Here is a 27,062-nt window from a genome sequence, read left to right as displayed (position 1 = left end):
AAAATGTAAAGAAGATTTAATTAATAATTACATTATCCATCATTGTAGTGGGTGATGAAAACATATTTGTGAAATGAAAAACCCGATTCACTTACAAATTTGTCTAGATCAAATTGACATGCACTAGGGTATGATGCAACAAACCACAACCAAGGTGTTGGGGATGACTTTCCACCTAACCATTGGCTCAACTGCATTATGATCTTTCTATAGTTGGCCACTCTTAAGTTTTCAATCAACAACTACTACCAGTGAATCCCTCCTATCCTAGAATTCTCGCAAGAAAAGAATACCTCACGTCCTACTTATCATCCATTCATCCATTAAATAGAACAACTTGTTCGAAATGGAAGGAAATATTTATGTACATAATCCACATGTCATCATGCAATTTCTATATTTTATCTTAAACTTTTCATAACTTAGTTTTTTCCATAATTTACTCTTACTTATTTTACTCTTTTACTTTTAACAAAATAGTTTCTTTTATTTATTTATTATTATCTTCACTTTATTATGAATTAACTATTATTGTTTTATTATTCTTTCCTTTTACTTATGTTGTTGTTACTATTATTATTATTAATTTATTAATATGGAGCATTATAGGGCAAGCTTGACAACAAGCTTCATAGTGTAACTAGGGTACTCGTGCTAAGTAGTTTGCTAAACTGGACCAACAACACTTTCGACGAAGTATCCCCTTGGACACGCAAAAAGAGATTGACCATTTGGTCAACTCGATGCAATGACCCAAACAAACTTCATACGAGAAAACCATGTAGATTTTCAAGATTGGCTGTAGGATTTGATTTCGAGACATCAAAGTATTCCAGGCAATGGAAGATTATTGGCCCACTAAAACAATGGTTGCCATTATCTTGGAGACGTAGAATACTTATGAGCCATAATAGGAACAAAAATTTATAATTCACTATTGTTTGGTGTTTGATCTTGGCTTCAAAGTATTTGGAGAGGTCTTTGACAAATAGGAACAATTTTTGGAGCTCCTGAGCTCCTCCACCTTCAAAGGTACTAGCTTCAATCCCATCATTACTAAAGATGAACCCATGTAACAACAATCCAATAAAGGCAAGGACTAGACTACCTCAACTTAGGCTAGTCCCTTTTAGAAGCCTTTGTAACCCTTGTTTTTTGGCTTGTTTTATTTTCTATAGCTTTTAAGTATCTATATCAACAGTATATGGGCCTCTTAAGGCAATTGCGTGGTTATACTTGCCTGTAGGGAAAATTCAATCGTTAGCCTATTTTGGCATCACTAACTAAATGCTTTGGCATTTGGCTAAGGCTTGGTTTTTGTTTTGGAAAACCTCAACTAAACATGATGTAATTTTTTTTTTGTATTGTAACATTATATAACACTCATGGGGATGCATCACCCACATTCACTAAGTGCATGAGCATCCTTGGGGACATTACATACCATCCTTTGTAGGGCAAGGGGCATCAATGAGAATGTCCCATGCTAAAGCAATACATCCTAGTACTTGAGGTTGGCACTCCCAAGTGCCATGGACTCCTAAGAGCACCCTATGATATTGGGGTATTTTTGAATAGTTCCTCTTCCAAAAAAAAAAAAAAAAAAAATTAAAATTGTTTTTTTATATGTATGAAAAGTTGGTTGATCCCTCCCAAAGCGTAATTTTCACATATTTAAGTGGTAACAACAGGGCAATGAGTTCAATGACTAATTTTCGTAGGCAAAAAACATTTAGAGGTAAAAAAAATAGCGGACACAAGCTATCTTCTACCATATTGCATGTGCATTTATGTCCCAACCTACCACAAGGTAGTTAACAAAAATATTACTACAATCTTGTTCCATTTCTTTTATGTTTTCCATATATTTAATATCACACATCGTCAAGTTACATCCCCAAATCTTAGAATCGTGACTAAATATACCTTTGAAATGAGGTAATTTTTGTCATACCAATATCTTCAGTGTAATTAGCCTTATAGACTAATGGAAAACTCAATCTCAACAATATGTAAGTATAGTAAAATGTCTTACATGTAAAATAGTGTAATATGTAAAAAATATTGTACTTTGCTTTTATAAATAACACTTCAACATATATTTCATAAAACCATTTTTCTAAAAGAAATTTAAAATAACAGCAAGAAGAAAAATAATAATTCAAACAATTAATACATATGGGTCTAGAGTATAAAACAATTAAGACAGTCCTATCATACATCACTTCCTAAATATTTACCTTTTAAATTATTTTTAACTTTAAATATATAAAATATTACTCATATTCCTACATAAATTTTTAAAAATAAAACACTCTCAAACCAACCAACTAACCAACTTGTTAGAGATCAATTTGCATTAAATAGAAAAAATGATAACAATTTTGTAGACAATATTTCAAATTGTAATTAATAACTAATGGAAACCAACCCATCAGTTAAGCAACTGATAAAAGAATTGTTTTAGTTAAGCAATTAATTTGACTCGTGTTTCCTTTATCCTTCCATTCACCTTAAGTTTGCTGTACTTGAAGATTCAAGAATATCTGAGTAGGATGCATTCCAAGTTCGTTCGGCTCAATGGAAAACTTAATGATGTTCGTAGGAGTGACGACATGATTAGTAAGAAATTTTTGAACTATTTATATCAACACTAACCACGTTAGTAGGGTATATGTATTATTGCAAACTTGTAAAGGAACGCACATCTTGTTAGGAAAAGTTTATGCGCTCTCTCCATAGAGTTACAGTGGACGTGATTTTTGTCTATATTGAAATGTTGAAATTGGTTATATATGAAAATTTTGTATATTATATGTTGAAATTGAGTGGTATGTTATCATTTTGAAAGTTAGTTTATGTTTGCTCAACCCATTTTATTTTGTTCCTTTTTCCCTGGAGGACAATCTTTAATTATGAATATAGACATTACTCATTGTTTTTTCACAAACATTATTGTCTTTGGCGTGACATAGTTGATTTTTATGTAGATTACAAGATATCCTCAACAACAGGGGTAGATAAACTATGGTGAACTGAATCAATAAATAATTATCAACTACGTGGATAAACTATGTTAAACATTATTGTCTTTGATGTGGCATAGTTGATTTTTAGATAGATGACAAGATGTCCTCAACAACAGGTGTGGATAAACTATGTTGAACTGAATCAATAAATAATTATCAATGTTATTTTTATTTTTCTCCAAAAGTGGTAAAACCCATCGTAACATGTTTATTAATAAACAATGAAGACAACCATCACTCATTACTATTCATTAATACAAGTTGACTCGTCATTATTATTCAACAAAAACCACACCACCTAAATAACCCATTGCTAGTTCCTGAAAAAACATGCATTCATGTTTACTATATGCCTCTGGATCTTAGATCATTAATCTGTTTCCTTGCTTCCAAGGAAGACGAATACTTAACCAATTAAAAACAGTTTGTATATATATATATATTAATATTACAGAAGCAAAAACTAAGATTAGAGTGGTCAGATAAATGGATCATCGTGCACAAAAGGTTTTTTAAAACAGGAGAAACCCAAATATTAACTAGTAGTATATATATATATATTAATATTACAGAAGCAAAAACTAAGATTAGAGTGGTATGATCATCGTAAAGCCCAAAAACGCATGATATGATGTAAAGCTAAAACGCATGTGCTATAGCAAAAGATGATATGATGTAAAGCTAAAACGCATGTGCTATAGCAAAAGATGATATGATGTAAAGCTAAAACGCATGTGCTATTTGTTCCACAGTCGGATTAAGAGATCATTGATACCAGGGTCATTGAATCAGGCTGTAGAGATCATTGACTTGAGGGTCATTGAATAGATACAAAGGGTAACCTCGTTGAAGAATAGTTTCATATTGGGCAAGGTTCTCACGTTCATGACTATGTTCTATATTATAACAATTTACCTCATATTAAGAAGGTTCACATCTATAGCACTTAGTGAGAACCGTAAAATATGCAAATAAACATATGCATCCGTAGCCACTGAGATCCATCCATAAAAAGAAATAATATTTTTGTGTTGGAATGCAGAAGAAAACCATTGCAAAATTTACTCAAAGAACTTATCTCATATTAAGAAGGTTCACATTTATAGCATTTACAATGAAAACCCTAAAATATGCAAGAAGCACATACATCTGTAGCCACTGAGATTAATTCATAAAAATACAGTATTTTTGTATTAGAATGCAGATAAAAACATTTGCAAAATTTACTCAAAGAAAGGATCTCCATGTTCAACCACTTCCACCCATGCCAAAATCAGTTTTCCTTGATTAAACCCTTTTAGAACAAGCTAAACATTGCGTGTTCTACATTCACTTGTTTCTCTTATCATCTCAGATCTTGGTCAATAAACTTAAGACGATAGGTATAAAATTAGTAACCAGTGTTACATGATGAATGTATAATTTAAAATAACTAATCCTCCTTTTCACGTACCCATCTCGAGCTTAAAACACCAGCAATCCCACTTGTTGTCAAGCCCAAGAAATACCCACCTATTGTGCCGTAAGTTACACAAATAGGCCACTCCTACAAACAATAATCCAAGTTGAATAGTAAATACTTCTTGCACGGTCTAGATGCTACAAAAATTATCTTCATCCATTCTTTTCTACTTACCTGAATAATGCATTGCAATAGACCAAGTTATTTGAGCTGCATTGAGCATGCTAACTACTATTATGTTCGAAATTTTCAAATATCTAAAAATGAATTTTATGGCAGCCAAACTTCCACAGCATTCCCTGAATATGAAGGGCTCCACTGCACATTTCTGAACAATAGCATTACTTCTTTGGTTCCAAAGAATCTTTAGAAACCCAAATACCACATTGATTCCGAGCTTATAAATAACAAAAGGGGTGGTCCATCTCAATCATGTGTTCGTGAGCTTGTAAAACTTGTATAGGCATCGTTTTGCCAATATGAGAAAAGTCGGTTATCTATCACATACCCTAAACAACAATAATCTAGACGTAATTCACACAAATCAAACAATAAGATATTATCATTGAATAATTAACAACGTATATGTATGCAAAGATACATGACAACTCATTGGATAATCATTCAGTCACTTAACGAAGGTTTGATTAGAAAACAGTGATACACAGCAAACAGAATTAGTCGTATCTTAAGAGGGAAACATGAATGTTTTTTGGTGCATTCGAGAGGCAAATGTATTCTTCAGTATTAGAATCTTTATAGGCAAAATTGATAGTATGAATGGCATAAGCAGAGACTATATTTTTCACACGTGGGTAAACCTTAAACTTAATACTGGAAGAAATTTTGTCACAATTACTAAAACGCAGTATTTATCCTAAAACTTAAACACTCTTCCATAAGACTTGCAGCAAAAATTTATATTTAGCCTAAAACTAATCGGCGACAACACTAGCCCATCTAGCATCCATCATTGCAGCATACCCTATAGAATGAATCCGGCAATCTTAGTGGTGCCTCTGCCTCATCACATCCGAACCTGAAAATCCCAAACCTCCATAGGGTTGCTCCATTTGAGGCTAGACTCCCTCTTAGCCTACACGATCTCCACTGGCTTAGTCCTGCAAACACTCATCTTCCTGGATCAAATACCAATTGTGCAAATCCCTCCAATCTCGTATATGCAACATCACGATTCGATGAAGACTCTAGCCTGCCAACCAGTAGTCCATCACATGAAGCCATCTCGATCAACTTGATCTCGCCCATGCCAAAGAAACCCTCGAATTGTCCCAACCATCCATGACAAGACATAAGGAGTCCACGATCTACAAACCGCCACACAACATACTGAAGTGCACCAGGTTCACAACCGATCCACGAGAACTCCCAGCCCATCTCATCATGTAGTCTATAGAGACCACATCTCCATCTCCTCAGTTGAACCCTTTGCTCCATGATCCAGACACGCACAACTCCCTCTGAGTTGCTTCGCTATGCACACTCTGATTCATTGTCTCTCAAAGCAGCTCAGATACGCTCTGATACCATGTTGATTTTCCATGACCTTGGGTCTAGGTTAGAATCTTAAAATCTCTGACACTGCTAAACAAAGAATCTCAACAATACTACTTTGTACAATGAAATATAAACAACAGTAAATCACACATGCACAGGATATAGATAACTTTTTACATTTTTCAACCCAACTTCGTTATATTAAACTGTTAAAATTTGGGTACCAGAGGACAAGTGGTTCCTTAAGGCTTTGATCTTTGGTCTAGGAAAAAGTGTTCAAACTTATTTGTATTTTTTTTCTAAAGTGACTTTATAAGTGGTAAAGTCAATTTAATTTAAAAGTGACTTTATAAATGGTAAAGTTACATTCTAATTTAAAAGTGACTTTATAAGTGGTAAAGTTACATTCTAATAAATGACTTTATAAGTGGTAAAGTTACATTCTAATTTAAAGGTGACTTTATTAAAGTCAATGGAGAATTAGAAAGTGAAAAAGTGACTATGGAAATAAAAAACTAAGTGGGTCTTTATTTAAGTGGGTGAGTTAAAAAATAGAAAGTGAGAATTAAATGTGCATTTTTTTCTCATCCCTAGATCTAAATGAATCTCAGCGATTAGATGTTAGGGTAACCCAAGAGGTCATTTAGAGAGTAAAATAAGAGGAGGAAAATATCATTCATTCTTTCATGAGCATTTGAGAAAAAGAGAAGAAAGAGCAAAGGGAAAATTTATGAGCAGTGAAGAAGTGAAGGAGAGCAACAAGAAGACATTTCAGCAAATTTGGGCAGTAACATTTATTGGCACGCATCCCAAGACAAAACCGTATAGCGGGAGAAAGGCACCGATATCGAGGAAGAGGGACAGCATAAAAAATCGAGGAAGAGGGACAGCATAGAAATCGAGGAAGAGGGGCAGCAGCAAGGGCACGAATTTCGGGGCAAATTTGGGCATGAATTTCGAGGCAATTGTACTGCTGAAATCTGTACGGTCTATACAGCAAGTTTTGGGCACGTCTTTCGAGGCAGGCCGTACAGTATTTAATGTTGTTTTATTGCTAGAAAATTTTTGTTTTGGTTGTTTATTGATTGGCACGATTTTCGAGGTGGAGTACAAGCATGGAAATTGAGATAAGTTGTAATTTGTGGTTGCTGGAATTTTTATTGTGTATTTCAGTTTCTCTATAAAAGCATTTTCAGAAATAAAGAATAGCTCTCAAACTGGTTTTCCCCAAGAGTTGTAGGGGGTTTTTCCAGGGTCACATTGACCAAAAATCACTGTGTTATTTTATGTATGTGGTTGCCATAATTTTGCTGTGTTTTATTTCTGCAATTTCAGCAATTGTGAAATCTCTAAATTTGTGTTTTCAGAAAAATAGTCATTTCCAAATTTTAGAATTTTTATCATGCTTGGATTTAAAACTAAATGCATGGAGTGATAAAGAAAATTGATAACCGGAGTGGGGGTTGAAATTTTTTCATGGTATCAGAGCTTGGTTGGCTGAAAAGTGCAGTTGGGACAACAGAGTGAAAATTACAGCAAGTTGATTTTTACACAGAAAACAGAAACCTTTACCACAGATTTGAAAATTTCAGTTTGCTAGGACAATGAAACATGTCTTTGGGTTTGAGAGTTGAAGGCAGGTTGGATGGGTAGAACAACTACAGTGCATGGAAGGAGAGAATCCAGAGCATCTTTGAGGAGGCAGAAGTCTAGGGAATTATGGTAAATACCACACAGAACCTAGTAGTACTTGATGACCCTGTACAATTGGCAGAGTTTAACAAAAATAATGTTAACGCAAAAAGATTGATTCTGTAAGGAATCAAAAACCATGTGATTGCTCATGTGAGAGGAAAGACTTATGCACACGAGATGTGGACAGCCTTGACTAGTCTTTACCAGAGCTCAAATGAAAACAGAAAAACGGTCCTAAAGCAGAAACTGAAGGCCATTAAAATGGCTAAGACTAACAGTGCTACAACATATCTCACAAAGATCACTTCAGTGAGAGATGAGTTGGCAGCCGTATGTGAGATCATTGCACCCACTGAGTTGGTGAGGATTGCTTTGAATGGTCTTCCCAAGACTTGGGAGAATTTTGTGGACGACATTGTTGAACGGGAAAACCTTCCTGATTGGGAGAGGTTGTGGGATGATTGCATTCAAAATAAGATCAGAAATAACCATCTTGGGGCAGCCAAACAGGTGGAGGAGGATGACAACGTGGCATTGTTAGCAAGAGGCAAGAAAGGCAGAGTAAAGAAGCAAGATTCCAACAGTGGAGGCAATGGCAAAGGTAAAGGCAAGCAGCAAAATAAGGAGAAGGACAATTCCAAAGTCAAATGTTGGAATTGTCAAAAGTTGGGACACTATGCTGTTTTGTGTCCGGAGAAGAAGAACAAGAAAGGGAAAGACAAACCCATGGCAACTTCTGTAGAGATAGAGAGCTTTGATCGGGAGTTTGGTTTCATAGCTTGTGAGGCCACTAGTGCAAGATCACCTGCCCTACAGGTTCAGAGGGAGTGTGCATTCCCCACTACTAGCAGAGCATCTTCTAGCATTTGGTACGATGACAGTGGAGCTTCCCGCCACATGACAGGAGTCTGAGAGTACTTCTCAGAGATTTCAGAGGGTGATACTGATATGGAGGTAGTACTTGGTGATGATAGCATTGTTAGAGCAGTCGGTGTGGGGACATTGACATTTGATAGGGGACCCAAACCTCCCTTGAAAGTGTCAGATGTTCTATATGTGCCTGGAATGAAGAAGACCCTGATATCCGTCTCAACACTTGAGGACAGAGGGTATAATGTGTTATTCAAGAGAGGGCAGGTGCTTATATATCCTAGGGGAACTCCAGCTTCTTCAGCTAGAGAGATTGGTGTGCGCCATGCCAAGGTGTACAAGTTCTCATTCCAGCCCCTGATGGCATTGAGTAGCAACACCCGAGACATGACTGACAACAGATCTAGCAGTTTAGAGTTGTGTGAGATTTGGCACCTCAAGATGGGGCACATGTATCATGGGGCCTTAAGTACATTGCGGAAGATCACCACTGGTGTGCCAGATTTCAGTTCTGATCACCTTGATGTATGTAGAGGATGTGCTGTGGGGAAGTTTACCAGATCCCCTTTTCCCAACAATGACAGCAGAGTGACCGGAATCCTTGACTTGATTCATATCGATGTGAGTGGTCGAATCTATCATGTATCCTTGAGTGGCTATGAGTACTATGTTTTATTCATTGATGACCACTCCATGAAGACCTGGATTTATTCCTTGAAGACCAAGAGCGAGGTTTTCAAGCGGTTTCAAGAGTTCAAAGCTCTTGTGGAGACCTAGACAGGTAGGAAGATCAAGGTCCTCACGTCAGACAATGGAGGTGAGTATACCCTTCGTGAGTTTGTTGATTTTTGTGTTGAGGCAGGCATTAGGAGGGAGTTCACAGTTCCTTACTACCCCCAGCAGAATGGGGTTGCAAAGAGGAAGAACAAATCCATTGTAGGGGTTGCCAAAGCCATGCGCCATGATCAGGGGTTACCTTTATTTTTGTGGGCAGAGGCCTGCAACACTGTTGTGTACTTACAGAATAGGAGTCCACATCGTGCCTTGGGGAATGTGACTCTGGAGAAGGCTTTTTTTGGGAAAAAGCCTGATGTTGGGCACTAAAGAAGCCTGATGTTAGGCACTTTCATATCTTTAGGTGCCTTACATATTCCTATGTCCCCAAGGAGAACAAGACCAAGCTAGAGCCCACTGCAGACAAGGGCATCTTTGTGGGTTATAACGAGACCTCGAAAGCTTATCGAATTTATATTCATGCGCAGAGGAAAGTGGTTGTCAGGCAGGATGTGAAGTTCGAGGAGGAGAGAGCTTTCAAGAGGTCACAGGAGTTAGAGTATCTAGAGTCACCACACCCTCAGGAGCAGCTGAGTCAGTCACAGGGATCCAGTGGTCAGGGATCAGGAGGTACATCGATTACAGTGTCAGGTCCATTAGTGAGCAGTGGCTCCAAGAGTCAGGTGGGTGGTTCCTCGGGCAACATGCAAGGCAATCCGCAAAGCAGTTCACAAGGTAGTCCACTAATGGACAGTTTGCATGGTACTTTAGCATATACAAGCACAGATTCAGACATGATGTCAGTTGGCAGGCCTTCAGGAGTTCAGGCTTCTGATGATGATGAGGATTCTTTCACTCTTGTGGGAGAAGTATGCTCAGGGAAGAGGAAGCCCAAATGGCTTCAAGATACCTTGCGCGAGGCCACATCAGTTGCTGGGCCAAAGAGACAGGTTAGAGAGAGTAAACCACCTGAGCAGTTCTGTAGTTACATGGCATTGGTAACAAGCATTGTTGATTCCGAGCCTTCTAGTTATGAGGAGGCAGTCAACCAGCAGGTTTGGAGAGAGGCCATGATGGAGGAGTATTCTTCTATTATGAAGAACGATGTTTGGGAGGTAGTGCCGAGGCCTGAAGGTAAATCAATTGTTACTTCCAGATGGCTCTAGAAAATAAAGCATGTTGTAGATGGCAGCATCGAGAAGTTCAAAGCTCGATTTGTGGCGAGAGGGTTCTCACAGGTAAAGGGAGTTGACTATGAGGATACCTTCACTCTCGTAGCTCGGTATACATCTATTCGCTCCATTATATCGATTGAAACAAAGATGGGTTGGAAGATCCACCAGATAGATGTCAAGACTGCATTTCTCAATGGCTTCATTTAGGAGGAGGTTTATATTGAGCAGTCGCAGGGCTTTGAAGTGCATGGGAAGGAGTCCCATGTATGCAGATTGAAAAAGGCACTCTATGGCCTGAAGCAAGCTCCCATAGCTTGGTACTCGAGGATTGATACATACTTGCAGCAGTTGGGTTTTACAAAGAGTGAGGTTGATTCAAACCTATACTTCATTGTGGTGGGTGAGGAGCCTCTCATTCTGGTGTTGTATGTTGATAACTTGATCATCACTGGGCAGAGAGACTCATTGAGGGTTGCAAGAGAGATTTTGCTTCAGAGTTTGAGATGAAGGATATCGGCTTGATGCATTATTTTCTGGGATTGGAGGTGTGGCAGGAGGAGGGGCATTTCTTCCTAGGACAAAGGAAGTACATTGTGGATATTCTTAGCAGATTTCACATGGAGAACTGCAAACCCATGTCTACACCTATGTTCACTAACTGGAAGAAGCTTCACGTTGTTGATTCCGAGTTGGTAGATCATACTCTATACAGACAGCTGATTGGTTGTTTGATATATTTAGTCAACACTTGACAAGATATATGTTTTGCAGTTAACACTATGAGTCAGTTCATGTGTGAGCCCAGGAGAGTGCACTCGGTGGCTGCAAAACATGTTCTTCGTTACTTGCAGGGGACTGTGGATTTTGGTCTGGATTATAGACAGGGTGATGGAGTGAGACTGGCAAGGTACACAGATTCAGATTGGGCCTGTTGTGCTTCAGATAGGAAGAATACTTCTGAGTGTTGTTTTGGGTTGGGTTCGGCAGTTGTGTCGTGGATCAGTCGGAAACAATAGTCAATTGCATTGAGCTCAGTTGAGGCAGAGTATACGGCTGCTAGTTTGGCTAGTTGTGAGGCCATATGGCTTCGCAAGATGTTGTTTGGTCTATTTTGTCAGGCATTGAGACCTTCAGTAATTTACTGTGATAATCAGAGTTGCATAAAACTTACGGAGAATCCAGTTTTTCAAGACAGGTCAAAGCATATTGAGATCCAAGTATCACTTCATTAGAGACTATGTCCAAAAGGGAGTTGTCAAGCTTGAGTACATTTCCACAAATAAGCAAGAAGCGAACATTTTCACCAAAACCTTACCACGGGGCAAGCATGTCTACTTCAGAGACAAGATGGGAGTGGTGAGGAACACTTTCCTCGGTAAGAGGGAGTGTTAAAATTTGGGTACCAAAGGACAAGTGGTTCCCTAAGGCTTTGATCTTTGGCTTAGGGAAAAGTGTCCAAATTTATTTGTACTTTAGTCCTAAAGTGACTTTATAAGTGGTAAAGTCAATTTAATTTAAAAGTGACTTGATAAGTGGTAAAGTTACATTCTAATTTAAAAGTGACTTTATAAATGGTAAAGTTAGATTCTAATTTAAAGGTGCCTTTATTAAAGTCAATGAAGAATTAGAAAGTGAAAAAATGACTATGGAAATAAAAGGATAAGTGGGTCTTTATTTAATTGGGTGAGTTAAAAAATAGAAAGTGAGAATTAAATGCACATTTATTCTCATGCCTAGATCTAAATGAATCTCAACCATTAGATCTTAGGGTAACCCAAGAGGTCATTTAGAAAGTAAAAGGAGAAGAGAAGATGAAAATATCATTCATTCTTTCATGAGCATTTGAGAGAAAGAGAAGAGAGAGCAAGGACAAAATTTCTAAGCAGTAAGGAAGTGAAAGAGAGTAGCAAGAAGACATTTTAGCAAATCTGGGCAATAGCATTCATTGGCACACATCCCAAGGCAAAATCATGTAGCAGGGGAAAGGCACATATATCAAGGAAAAGGGACAGCACAAAAATTGAGGAAGGGGGACAACAGCAAGGGCATAAATTTCGAGGCAGGTTTGGGCATGAATTTTGAAGCAGTTGTACTGCTGAAATCTATACGGTCTGTACAATCCGTACAACAAATTTTGGGCACATTTTCGAGGCAGTTCGTACAACATTTAATGCTATTTTTATCACTGGAAATTTTTTGTTTTGGCTGTTTGCTAATTGGCACAATTTTCGAGGTGGAGTGCAAGCACAGAAATTGAGATAAGTTGTCATTTGTGGTTGCTGAAATTTTTACTGTGTATTTCAGTTTCTCTATAAAAGCATTTTCAGAAATAAAGAAGAGTTTTCAAACTAGTTTTCCCCAAGAGTTGTAGGGGGCTTTTCCAGGGTCACATTGACCAAAAATCATTGTGTTATTTTCTGTGTGTGGTTGTCATAATTTTGCTATGTTTTAATTTTGCAATTTCAGCAGTTGTGAAATCTCTAATTTGTGTTTTCAGAAAAATATTGTCATTTCCATATTTTAGAATTTTTATCATGCTTGTATTTAAAACTAAATGCATGGAGTGATAAGGAAAACTAATAACCGAAGTGGGTGTTGAAATCACACATGCACAGGATATAGATAACTTTTTACATTTTTCAACCCAACTTCATTATATTAAACAACATATAATACAACAGTCTAGGGCTCCCGTACCAGGGATAATGGCCCTTATACATCCACTAGTACAAGATACAAAACTGGGACTTGGTGTCAATCCATCAACAACCAATATGTTCTCAACAAGATACTCTCACCATCTGGATGATGAAGCCGACTCTCTCAGCGCCCCTCGGTCATACCCTCTACCTACCCGGTTCTTCAGCTCCCGATCTGCAGTTCCTGCCTTTATCAATGCTCCAAGTCCATCTGGCCACTGGATCTCGGTTGTCAATCTGCTCTCTGGTTGTGCCTTATTCCATTAAGGCCACAATACATCAAGACTCCTGTCGAGTTGTTCACAGCTCCACTTGTGAACAATTCTTAAATGACCACTGCTGCTCCATAGCGACTTAGGACTTCAGCCCACTATGGTCTTCCTATGTTGCTCTGACGAAGACCAACATAGGGCACGGAGGGCTGCCACCTATCACTGCAAGATGTCCATCTCCCACAATGAACACGGGCTAGGAGGACTGCCCATCATTTGTTGTAGAAGTCCTTCTCTACACACAAGTCTCGGGCTCCACAACTGCTCAACTTGGACACTATCATGTTGTCCTCCAGCAGACCATAGTGCCCAATCACATCCACACTTGGTCTTCTCTCACGCTGCCCTCCAACAGTGCCCGAGAGACCAAGTCCACGTTGTAGCATTTGCTCCTAGCTAGGGCATCCCCAAACTTGGGAGACCCTTACACACGGCTACCAATAGACTCCATCAATCTGCCCTTTGCTCTGCAATAGAGGAGTTATTACACAAATCTAGGCAACTCTCCTTGTTGTTGTCCTCTTCCCTCTCAATCTGATGTCCCTGCTGTCACCTTGGCTGCTTGGTAGGCCTCCCAACAATCCACGTGGGCTCCTCCAAACAACTCCTAAGGTCTCCTACAAGCAGCCCATCAACTGATCCAAGTCTGGTCATAAACAATGACCCAATGCTTTCTCCACACGCTGCCCTCCAAGTCTGTTGCACCTGCTGTCTTTTGCTGTGACTGGTTAGGGCTTGTTCTTGCCGCAACAACCCTTCATTCTACCCACAAAACAACCTTGAATTTACTACGGCCTAGGCAAGGAGTAAAGCCTTTCTTGTGAGTTGTTGTTCTGGGCATGTGGAAGCCCTTAACAACTCAACGCAAGCCTGTTTTGGGAGGCTAGGCCTGCAGCCTACCTCAGCTGGTTGCGGCCCTCCAACAGCCCACCAAAACAACCCCCTTCTAGCCCTCATACAGATCTGCAATATTCCCAGCAGACTCAACCTTCCTCCAAGGGACCTCGGCCCCTCTACTAGCAACTCAGACCCACAAAACAACAAACTCAGACCATTAAGACAGTTACTCTTTCACGTTGTTTCTTCCTCCTTATTGTTGTGGCTAGGGCACAAGAGAATCCTCCTCTAACGAGCCTTCCTTTTTTAGAACGTGTTGCACCAATGGATGATTAGAATGACTCCTCTCCACCTCTATATATACACATAAAGAGGGCTCCAAGAATTCATTTGAAGAGACATGTTTCTTGGACAAATTCACCAAGCCTACATGACTTTGGTTGTCCATAATTAATTGTCAACTTCAAAAATTCATAACTTCGTTTCTAGAGCTCTGATTTGAGTGATCTTTGGAGCGTTGGAATAGGCTCGCCAAGCTCTATCACCTCAAATTTTGTCAAGCTCAAATTCATCATGGTTTTGACCCAAATCCCGATGGGTGCAAAACCCCATGATTGGGTTCCAAGCCCACAAGCCTACTTGTGGTGCTTTGACCTCCAACCCTCGAACACTAGGGCTTGGAGTATCTCCCAAGCTACATGTTGTAGCAGCTACAACCATCCTCCAAAATTTTGCCTTAGCTTCGTTTTGGAGCCTCCCTACCAACCATCCTCAGCAGCATGTCTTGCACTGTCAAGTACACGAGCTTCAGTGGTTTTCTAGCAGATTTCCAACCTGTGCATGACAGCTTGTTGCATCCCCCTCACAGGATATTTCTTCGAACTTGGTCCAACTGCAAGCTGAGCAGCTCCCTCAAGATATTGCGCAATTCTAGAAGGGAACCAGCCTTCCCTCCAGAAATTGCACAATCCTGACTGGCAGCTTGTTGTGCTCCAGAATTGCGCAATTGTGCCTGTCAAGCTTCACTGGAAAAACTGCTCAATATGTCCCAGCAGGACTGCTTAGCCCAGAAATTGCGCAATTCTACGCAGTAGTTTGTTGCTTAGCCCAGAAATTGCGCAATTCTGCGCAGTGGTTTGTTGCTTAGCCCAGAAATTGCGCAATTCCTCTGGGCAGCCAGCCCAACTCCCTCCCAGAAATGCGCAAATTTTCCCCATCAGTGAAGCAGGATGTTGCATGTGCCTTCAGGTTGATCGGTTCCCTCCGGGACCGAGCAAAACTGATTTGCATGCGTGGACTGTTTATCCTAAGGCAGCATGCAAAGGCATCCTTTGATTCAGGGATCTATTTTTAGCAGCTGGAGGTTACATGCAAGGATCATTTCAGAAACCTCTTGCCAAGTGTCGCTTTTACTAGATTTGTGGCATGCGCGTCACAACCTTGATTTTATCGAAACTCATCAATCGAGCACTGTAGAGCTCATTCCTCACATTGACCTTGCAGCTCTGACATCCCACATTGCATCTAGGAGTCGTCGGCACATTCAACTCAATTGTTTTAGGGTAAGCCCGCTTTACATGTCTTGCATTGCGTTTCTGTCGCTTTTTGTGTTTCGCTTCATGTGAGTGTTGTCTGCTTGATTTCAGTGAAGCTTGTTGCCATTTTGATGTATGTTAGCTTGTAGAAGCATAGTTTCAATTTTCGTTCGCATCTCACTGCTATCGCATACATGACACTGTTTTGCACGGACGATCGTCATTACGGCGACTCGCTTCACACACAAGCATGCTTTTCCGTTTTCTAAATCTTGCACTTGTTGTTTGCATGAATGATCATTCACTCTTGTTTGCACTCATCTCATCATGCATCCAGACTTCTCACGTTTTCAGTTGCCTGTCGGTCGGTCTAGGCTGCCTTGGCCCAACCTGTGCCCTACCCAGCTAGCACTGTGCATTTCCGGAAGCGAAGGCTCTGCCTTCCCTCCATAAATTACACAAGTCTGGCCCAGCACTGACCTCCAGACTTGCATTGCGCAATTCTTGGAGGCAGTGCTCTACTGGCCCCAGAAACTACGCAATGCAGTTTGTTGGTTGCATGTCACCACTGACTAAAATTGCGCATTGCACAATTTCAGTCCTCAGCAAGCCAGGCTGGACTGTGCATTGCGCAGTTCCAGTAGTTAGTCAGCCTCCTGACAGCCCGGACTGTGCCTTGCACAGTTTTGGCAGTCAGTCTCTCGACCTCCCAGCGGAAATTGCGCAACCTTCACGATCAATCACACAGGTATGTTGCAAGTCAGTCCTCAAGTTTGTTTTTGTTTTTGACTAACAGATTGCTTGCCATGAGTGTTGCTATGTCTCCAGGCATCACAGGTGTTCGTCTGTCTCTCAGCAGCACAAGTACAATGGCCTTCAGGAGAGCAGAGTCAAAGGACACCGTTGAGAGCACAACGAGGTTTGCAGCCAAGCAAGTGTCTATGAGCTCGCCTACCTATGAAGACATCAAGTTGTTTGTAGACAAGGACATCAAGATAATATGGTAGCAGCATTACAGCAAGCAGCACCATCAGCAGCAACAGAAGGCAACACACCTGCATGCAATGAATGCAAGAGGAAGGTTGTTGACAACACAGAGGTGGAACAAAGTTGTAAGCTCAAGCAGATCCACTTGTGATGAAAGCAACTTTGGAGACTGAGGCTATGAGGTGACGGTGCAACATGAAGATCAGGGCGAAGGCAGAGAACGGAACAGAGAAGGAGTTGCATGTATTGAAGCAACAACTCAAGGAAGAACAGGAATTGCATAGACAAGAGAATGAGTTGCAGCAGGAATAGGTACAGCAGGGGGCGCAACATGCACAGACGAATGAAACTGCACCTGTACAAGTTATAGATCCATCTCAACAGTTGGCATGAAGCGGACAAGGTGAGCAGTGTTGTTGATCGTATGCAAGGGAATTCAACAACATGCATGTCATTGTGCGCACGCATGCGATCCCACCCATTTGGCACACTCACCGAGGCGAAGACAAGAAGCAAGTCCAACTAGAGCTGAACATGTATTTTGACAAGTTGATGTGCACGGCCACCAACACATGCTTGGAAAGCAGCATAGACACTATGCATCAACATGTTGTCGGTTCGGTCGCACTTAGGACTACCATGCGCATGCTATCAGACGAGTTGGACAAAGGAGCCATATCAGTGCACCCGGATGTAACTAAGGCAAGAGTTCGTTTCAACAAGATGTCACCATTGAGCGCACGAACACCATCACGAACAACCAAGCTTGGCATCAACTCACCACCTTTGACCATCACAAGGATGTCAAAGAGTTGGTCTCACCACAACGGTTTGAGTTTCAGTGATGTCTTACATGGCTTGCTCAAGCCATTCTGTTTCACATGGGCACATGTGCATTGTAATGTAACATTTTGTCAAGTGGAAGTTCAAATATCGATAGTTGAATGTAACAGTCATAGAGTAATTGAAGAGTCATGAGGGTAGATAAACGGTCTCAAAGGGGAATGTCAAGGGTCACCCCAACCTTTGCTATAAATAGTCCCTCATAACTCATTCTATAGCCTTTTGGTCAGCCAAGCTTCTGATAGGAGTTTCTTAGATAAATCTTGGATAGTATTTTAACGAGCCTTGGCTTCTCCACTACGCAAAGCTAGTATATCTCTTTGGAGGAGCAGGCGGTTGTGGCTGTAACATTCCGCTGTCAAAACTAGTGGTTGGACATGGATGTATTGTATGACTAGAACTTACACTTCGTAATATAACAGAACCAGCACGTTTCATGCATATGTTGTATTGTATTTCAGCTATCTTGAGTACTCCAAATGATATATGTATCTGTTTGCTTACACATGCATGTGTAGCTATTTTTGTATATGTATGTATGAATCTTTCTGAAATGTGTTGTTGGTTTAACCATCACTTTGGATTGCTAGCTAACTTGCCTTCCATGTTGTGATGCATCTTTGCTCGTGTGTTCCCTTCTTAACTTCGTGCTATCACAGGTTTCCAAGGGGCGCACTCACCTCACCCTCCGTGTGTTAGAACCTCTCATGCACCTTCCTTGACTTACTGCATATGTCACACCCTTGCTACCAATAGGGACATCTTACTTGCCTCTGTGCGAAACCGCGGTCAAGGCATTACCGTACAACCCACTGCTGGGACTCCTACACCAAACGGTCTGAGGTCTAATTGGGACTTCTTACCGGGGAGATCCCCTGACATGTTGGCGGGTCCAGCACCGTCAACACTACACAAATCAACACCTTGACCATTTACAAGATCAAACTTAGGAGGTACAAGTTTCACATCCTTACATAGTGAGGTAAAAATTATACAAGGAAAATTTCCAACAAGCACTTTCTATTTCATAAAATACTATAATTTTTATTTTGAACATTAGATTAGGAATATTTACTTACTGGTTTTTCATTGATTACATCATATTAACAAGTTTAGCCATGGAGAAATTGAGTTGAATGTTAGATCTAAACCAAGGGTAGATACATTGTTTCGTGAAGCATATCTTACACTTGTACCTAATCAAAGCACCTTGCAAATCCAATCTTTTCTTCGCTGTAGCACACACGACCTGCACTAAGGACCAAGATTCCCTGCACTATGCAAGTAAGTTACTATTCCAAAAATCTTTGTAATGGCTCTAGTGTGCTTGTCTATTTTACTCTCTGTTGCATGAAACTTCTAGGAACCCGACGTTTCGAGCCGTACCCGTACCCGAAACTCCAAAACTCGACCATCATGTAACCATGTATGAGAGTTAATATAGACTTGGTTTTCCTTCTAAATTGTCATCTACGGGTCTTATTCCCTTTTTTCTTGCAAGATAATGTGTTATTCACTTATTTATAACCTTTTTTTATATATATCTAGACATATATGATGTTTCGGCTAATGTTTCCATTTTTGGGCGGTGACGTTTCTAAACGTGCCTATTTCAGAAACTCTGAGACGTTTTGGTGTTTTGTGCAAGTTAGATTTTACTATTTAGAGTCCAATTTAATCAATTTCCAACCATATTTAAATAATATTTTTAGATCTGAAAATTTCTGGGGAATTTGCCTGGAAGGGTTTAATCCATTTTCCATAAAAAGCGATTTCTAGCTTGCTCAAAATTGTCTTCTTCAACTGTCACTAGTTGAGGAAAGGTCTCATAAGCCTTATCTTTTATCCTCCAACCTTCCCATCCCTAAATCCAACATTTAGGAGTGCTTTGGCATTCATTGAGTTGCTAAATTGCGCCAAATAGGTTGTTGTCCCTGTTATGTTACGTAGACTTTGCATTCTGATTTTACAAGAGAGCAAGTTGTTTTGCTCCATAAGTCCATAACCAACGATTCAAACTAAAAAGTAAGACCATAGATGGTTAGGATATTTTATGTACATCAGATTTGACTGGTTACAAGACATATTTTCTATCATGTTGTGTGAATTTATTTGTTGTTGAGTTTTTTGCTACAACTTACATAGAAACAACAGGACAACCCCATACATCAACTCCTCCACTCCTTCTCGGCCTCATTTAAGGCACTAGTCTTACTTGGAGTTAGTTGGTGTTGTTGTGTTGCCGCCTGCGACGCACAACTAAGTTAGTGAGAAAAGCCTTTAACCCCACAAGGTGTGGTTCGTGGTAAATTTAAGAGATGGGACTATCACCTATTCCCAACTCTCTCTATTTAATCTCTCTCCTAGGTCAGCTAAAAGGGGTGGTCCCTAAATGGAAAACTAAGTTAAAAAGGATGTCAGGTATCTAGGAGATGTTAGAGTGAATTGAATTACTTTTAAGATTATGAGCTAATATGATGAACAATATGAAATGAAATATCTAACCATCAACACACGAATCAAAGATTTGCATTCATAAAACCAGAGCCTTCAATATTGCCTAATAAATAATACTTGCTCAAAAAAAGAAAGTGTTTCAAATTGAAACACAAGTAACTCTGTCAGTCAAACACAAGATGTTAGCAAGATTTGATATCACATGCAAGATATAAAATTTTCTTTCAAGAAATGCTTTCAAAATATATAATCATTCACAAATCCAAAGCGTGCAAGGGAGCAATATAGAATGACTTGCAAAGGGAACAAATTAAACTTTTCTTACAAAAGTGAACAAGATGATACTCGCCTCAATAAGATAATCAAATCAAAATATTTTCATCAATGACAAGTACATAAAATAATTTGCAACTAAAATAATAAAATATGTTAACATGAAATGCAATTAAACTAAGATTAAATGCAATTATCATGGTTGATTTTAATCTAAATGCCTAGTCTAGATATGACATTTCTTTCCACTGTTTTGAAACAAGTCTCTTATGTAAGTTGTGGAAGGGGTCCAAGGAAAGGCCGCCAAGGCTATATTAACGATATCTTCCTTGGATTACCCAACACCCCTAATGCCTCTAGCACTGCAGAGACTGTGCCTCTGACGACTACAAGCTATGTTAACATGCTTAAATGAAATGCAAGTAAGTTTATCAGTGTTTGTAAAAAAAAGTGCTTTAAGTAAATGAAAATATGTTCAATGAGATAACTTAGATAATTGCTCAAAATTGTACAATATACAAGAACATAAGCTTCATAAACACATAAGATTGTAAGTTGCTCAAAGTAAGTACTTTAACAAATGATATATCAATGGTCCACCAACTAAAGCAATGAAATGAGATGAAGCTTCAAAATATGATATGTTTGCAAAGTGAGCAAATAACTTTAAAATAAATGAACAAGTAACCAATAAGCCTATAGTGAGGCAAACATGAAACAAATTGTTAAACTAAATTAAACTTTGCCATATGAATTGAGATGCTTTCATATAATGAAATAAGATGCTCCAAAAGTGAAATTTCAAGTTGTACTTAAAAGAAAAACTTCAAATGCAAAACAAAAAATGGAAACTAATAGCAAAATTAAATTTGGAAAGTTAGATTGTGATGGTGAGATTGTGTTAATTCTTAACGAATGCAAAATAAAAACTAAGAAAACAATGCAAGATTAATCCACCCGCATGTCTCTCCTAAATAAAGAAAAGAGGATGTCTTGGGTGAAACCTAAGCTCCCACAAGAAAACTAAGCCTTTTTATTAGATTGTTACAAAGATGAGAAACCTTCCAAAAGTTCTCACGTAAAACTTCAAGAGGAATCTTTACAACATATGAGGTTTTTCAAGCACTAGAATTCCTTCTTGAAAGTTAGAATTAGAAACTAAAGTAAGTACAATAAGAGTGCTCTCAAGATTTGAAGATGTTAAGAGTCTCTTGGTATTCCAAAACTTGGCCTCCAATGGTGAATGAAATTTTGCAAGATATGAGCTAGTCTTCTATGCCCACGACCTCCTATAAGATGAACTTTGAAAAAAGAACTCTGGGAGGTCCTATAAGAAAATGATTAGAATTTCAGTGATTTTTCTTCAATGCTCTTGTCACCAACACTCCAACTTAGGATTGCAAAATCAATAGACAATTAGTGTAGAGAGAATATGTGAAACAAATAAATATAATACAAATAGTATACAAGAAACCAAATCAAGTGATGGGGGTGAAACTCATCACTTGCTTTGGTTTAGAAAATGTTCTCAAGTAGCTAATATAAAATCAATGGAGCACTATTTGAAAAGATTTAAATTATTAAATGGTTGCTTGTATACAAGTTATGTCCAACGAATCCTTGCAAGAACAGTTTTCCGTAAGATGAACTATGAAAATCCAAATAACAAATGAGAGTTCCTTTGAAAATGCTTCAAGAGTGGGTTAGACTCCCAAAGACTTCTCGTCACGCTTGATCCAAAAATGATTCTTCTACAATACTCCACTCACACATTAGTCCATATAGATTTAGATAAGCAAACAATGAATCAAAACTTCTAGAAATTTATGTGAAAATAAACTAGAACTTTCAATATCTAGAGCCTACTTCCAAAATCAAATGTTAATACAAGATAGCTTTGCACTAGCAAGTCTAAAAGAGTATATGGAAAATGAAATAACTCAAAGCATAAATAGAAGAAATTATATCAATAGCTCACAATACACCATGCTCCAGAGGAAGAACACTCATGAATGGACCCCCTAAGTCTTTTTGTTGAAACTCTTGAAAAGTGTACAAAGTAGTAGCGCTTCTACAAGCACAATAGCTAGTAACAAAAGATACAAAATGAGAGCTCAAAGCTCTATTATATAGAAGAATGGGAGCAAATCCCAATGAAAAACCATGTGACAAGTGTGATGATGACAATCCCAAGGCTCCTTCATGCAATTTGATTTCCCCCAAGTGCCATTCGAATTCCTCCAAAGAGGCCCACGCAATCCTTTAGGAGGAGAACTTGTTGTTGAAGAAGGGACAAGTGTATGTGGGAGTGGAGTGGTGGGAGACCACTCTCCACTCATCTCTAGTGGAACTCCAAGTCCAAAGCCCACCAAATGATGACTCATCAAGCCAATTTGAATTCCTCTCTTCATTAAATGTGTTTTTCCTTGAGAAATTCGTGGTCCCCTCCATAAAATTCAATTTCTTTGGAGCACATGTCTTTTCCTTAAATTAAGGAGTCCACATCACCTTGGAACTTCACTTTGACTCAATGATTTTCCACCTCATTTTCACATCATTTAACATGTGTGGATATTTATTTTTCTCCATTTATTTAATTGTTAGCTCAATTTATTGCCACATTTTCCACTAGACTTAAGAAAAGTGGGTTTTGAGGGTCTAGAACACATTTTTTACCTATCAAAGTGTCTTAATAGAAAGTTGAAGGTAAGAAGTGTAGTTTTGAGCACACATACCCCATACTTCTCTAGACATCACTTATTACATATTACATTCAAATTTTATTCAAATTTCTACCTTGTGGGAAATTTTAAAAATGACTCCTAGACCTAACCAAATTCCACGAGATTTTACGAGTGTTCTAGTATGGTAATATACAACGACTCTAAACATTAAGACTCGCCCAAGGCCTTGACTTCAAGCCGTATTCCGGCTTTGGGGGTATGCTTGGAGGAAAATACTCAATTAATTATTAAATTCTTGGAAGAAAATTATAATTAACCAAGTGAAAAAAACCTCTCAAAGTAGACTCACTTGATGACAAGGTCCCAAGTTACTTAGGCCTATTACATGACTCAAACTCATCATACTAGCATCATTTTACATCATCCCCGTAGGGCTTGTGGAATCTGGGACAATAGAATAAGATGAGAAGAAGAAGTAGAGTTGAAAAACTCTGATGATATGATGATCTCTAATGGTACATGAAGCTTCTAATACATCCTTGCGCATGGAGCCCTCAAAAATCTTTGGGTCAGAGTTGCGAGGGAGCGCCCCCCCTTTGAACCCGCTCCCAATCCGCGCTCTTGGACGGAGCGGCTCGGGACTAGGTCGGGAGCGCGCTCCTGATAAAAAAATTTCCACTCCCTGCCAAAATCGGGAGAGATCTCGGGAGCGTCGCTCCCGTCGCGAAAATTAAAGCCTGGGAGCGATCGCTCCCGAGCTTTTAATTTTCACTCCAGGAGCGACGCGCGCGACGCCGGGAGCGAAACGCGCGAAAAATTTAATTTACCAAAAAAAAATTGTTTTAAAAAGGCTTGGGGGGCATTTTTTATTTCATTGTGACTTGAATGAGTTGAGGAGAGCCAAGGAGATTGTGCAAAGGAGCGAGGAGAAGCGAGAAGCGAGCACCGAGGAGCAAGGAGCAAGCCTGCAAGGAGGTTAGTAATTTAGTAGTTTAAACTTTAGTTACTTAGTAATTTAATAATTTAGTTTAGTTTAGTTAGTAATTTGGTAAATATATAAATTATTTAGTAAATAAATCATGAATCTAAATAAATTAAATTAATTTTCTCATTCCTATTCCCATTCCCATTCCCATTAAATTTTGCAGATTCAAAAGCCTACAAATATCAAACATCATGGGCCTGGTTATATTTCTTGGCATTTTCTTCTTCTTGGTCCCTTTTCTGGTTATTATGGTGCTGGAGAGTAGGAAACGGAGGGGCCAAAATGAAGAGGGGGATGAAGAAGCTGGAGAAGGTGGATTTGATGAAAACCCCGGTGAAGAGGCGCTGGAGGAGGGTGAACATGACTCTCAAAAAACTAAACAAGACCAAACCCCATTATGGAAATATGTTAACAGGCCTGTAGCAGGGAAAGGGGGTGGAACCACTAAATTTCATTGCCCTCATTGCAAAAATAATTACACAGGTTCGTACACCCGTGCCAGAAAACACCTCTGCGAGAAAAGGCCATGGGATGGAGATAAACAAATAGGAATCAAAACCTATGCAGTTGTGTCAACAGCAAATAGAGCCCAATACATAAGGGAAGAGGAGGAAGCCCAATACAAATCTAAAAAATCAAGGGGTTTCTTTGAACCAAGCTCACAATCACAAGCACAAAGAACTCCTTCAGCATCCTCCCAAGGCAGTGGATATGGAGGCACAGGGTCACCAGCTTTAAGGCGTAGAACCATATCAGATTTCCTTGATGAGGGATGTAGGAATGATTTGGATTCAAAAGTTTACAGGTTTCTCTATGCATGTGGGATACCATTCAATGTTCTTCGCTCACCTTATTGGCACGAAATGGTTTCTGCCATAAATGATGCCCCTAAAGGATACAAGAGCCCTGGGTATGACAAGGCAAGAACCATTGGACTTGATCATGAAAAAGCAAAAATATCGCATTCTTTGAATAGAATGACAAGTTCTTGGACTGACCATGGGGTGTCCATTGTATCTGATGGATGGACAAATGTAAAACGCAAGCCATTGGTAAGTGTTCTTGCTGTGTCTGTTAGTGGTGCCATCTTTCTAAATGCATATGATTACTCAGACAAGTTCAAGACCGCCATCAACATTGCAGAAGCATTACTAGAAACAATTGACCGTATTGGGCCATACAATGTCATCCAAGTCATCACTGATAATGCTCCTAATTGTAAGGCAGCGGGAACAATTATTGAGGATAAATACCCCAACATATTTTGGTCTGGGTGTTTGGTTCACACATTGAACCTTTTGATGCATGATGTTGTCAAGAACAAAAATGCACAATACAAATGGATTGGTGATTTGTACAAGAAAAGCAAACAAATGATAAAATTTATTACAAATCATAGCAATACCCATGGCCTTTTCCGCAATCACTCAAGATTGGAGTTGTTGAAGATTGCGAAGACTAGATTTGATAGCTATTACCTCACCTTCAGGCGCCTTTTGAAGGTAAGAGAGTCATTGGCTAGCATGGTATCAAGTCCACACTGGCAGGTATTAAAGGAAAGGGCTACAAATGCAACTGACAGGCGAGGTTTTGCACTGGTGGAGGAGGCCGCTCTTGATGGTATGTTTTGGTCAAGTGTGAGGCAAGTATTGGATTTCACCAAGCCCATTTATCACATGATTCGGTTTGCAGATACAGATAAACCAGTGATTGGCGAGGTGTATGAGCAGATGGATACCATGTTGGGGCAAATAAAAGATACTGTTCATAACAAAGATCCCGACTTGTACAAACTGATTCACGATTGTGTGTGTGTACTATGGAATAAACTTAATCTTCCACTACATTGTTTGGTGTATATCCTTACGCCAAAATACTACTCTACATCTTGGTTGGGCCAACCTGCACCAAGGAATGGGATTAGGACCAAACCCCATTTAGATGCAGAGTTAACTTGAGGATATTTGGATGCATTAGAAAAGTTGATACCTGACAGGGAGGAATGTGCAGCTGTGTGCCTTGAAATAGGCAGATACTTGAATGGCACTGGTTTGTTTGGTACCTTCCATGCAATGGAAGACAGAGACAAATTTGATTCTCTCACATGGTGGGAAACATATGGCAGCCAGGGACTTTTGCCAAAATTGGCAAAAAAAGTTCTATCACAGGTTGTAAATACTTCTTCTGCAGAGAGGTGTTGGAGCACCTACAGCTTCATACATAATGTGAAAAGAAACAGACTCAATGAAAACCGGGCAAAAAGCTTGGTTTATGTGCACTACAACTTGAGGTTGTTGAGTCATTACTGTGATCGGGCATATGAGGATCCCACATACAAAATTTGGGACAACCACCCAGAGGATGACAATTTGGAGGATGGCACTATACATCTTGAAGAACTGGAAGAGGAACTTATAAGGGATGAAGATGAAGCAGCTGCAGCAGCCATGCCACCTCCACCATCCAGTAGCAGTGCTCGAGTTCCGAGTCTTGTTCCTTTGCTGTCGCCACCTCCATCTACACCCTCACGTGGAGGGCATGTGCCTTCTAGTTCTGCTCGTCAGTCTGTGTAGGAGACTCCTAGAAGACCACCACGACCTGCTCATATAGGAGACTCTCGTGGCAAGGGCCACATGTAGATTTACAGTTTACTTGTCTTTTCTAGTTTCTATTAGTTTTCATAATTGTTGAGTCTTGAGTCCTTGACTCTTGACTCTTTCATATCATAATGATATTTTTTGTAAACAATATATGACTGTGACAATGAAAGTTGGAAGTTTGAAGTTGGCAATTATAACTCATTGGTAATGATTGTGAATTATGAATATGATGCTTCGTGAAATACTAAAGTTGTTTCATTTCATTTCATTATTCATAATTCATTTTATAACATTTCATTTCATGTTAACAGTTAGAACTTAGAAATATCTAAGATATTATTTCTTGTAATGGTTAAACTTAGCTTAC

General features: G+C 39.3%; 1 protein-coding gene across 3 annotated transcripts in view; it reads right to left on the bottom strand.

The window, feature by feature from the left end:
* Positions 1 to 4,188: 4,188 nt before the first annotated feature.
* Positions 4,189 to 27,062, bottom strand: part of LOC149219097 (phosphatidylinositol-glycan biosynthesis class F-like protein) — a 92,363-nt gene continuing 69,489 nt past the window's right edge. Inside the window, exon 8 of one of the 3 annotated variants that reach the window (XM_089384258.1) lies at positions 4,189 to 4,575. In XM_089384258.1, coding sequence (XP_089240384.1) covers positions 4,462 to 4,575 — 114 coding nt within the window. In that variant the 3' untranslated portion in view covers positions 4,189 to 4,461. Of the gene's footprint in view, positions 4,666 to 21,273; positions 21,754 to 27,062 lie in introns of those variants that run through there. The other 2 variants (XM_089384259.1, XM_089384260.1) reach the window with 2 other exon arrangements.

This window comes from Pinus tabuliformis, chromosome Q (genome assembly GCF_031772625.1).
Source record: "Pinus tabuliformis cultivar Carrire ecotype Pingquan chromosome Q, CPIR1, whole genome shotgun sequence".
NCBI lineage: Eukaryota > Viridiplantae > Streptophyta > Pinopsida > Pinales > Pinaceae > Pinus > Pinus tabuliformis.
Note: the sequence above shows the minus strand (reverse complement) of the source record. Positions and strands in the feature narration are given on the sequence as shown.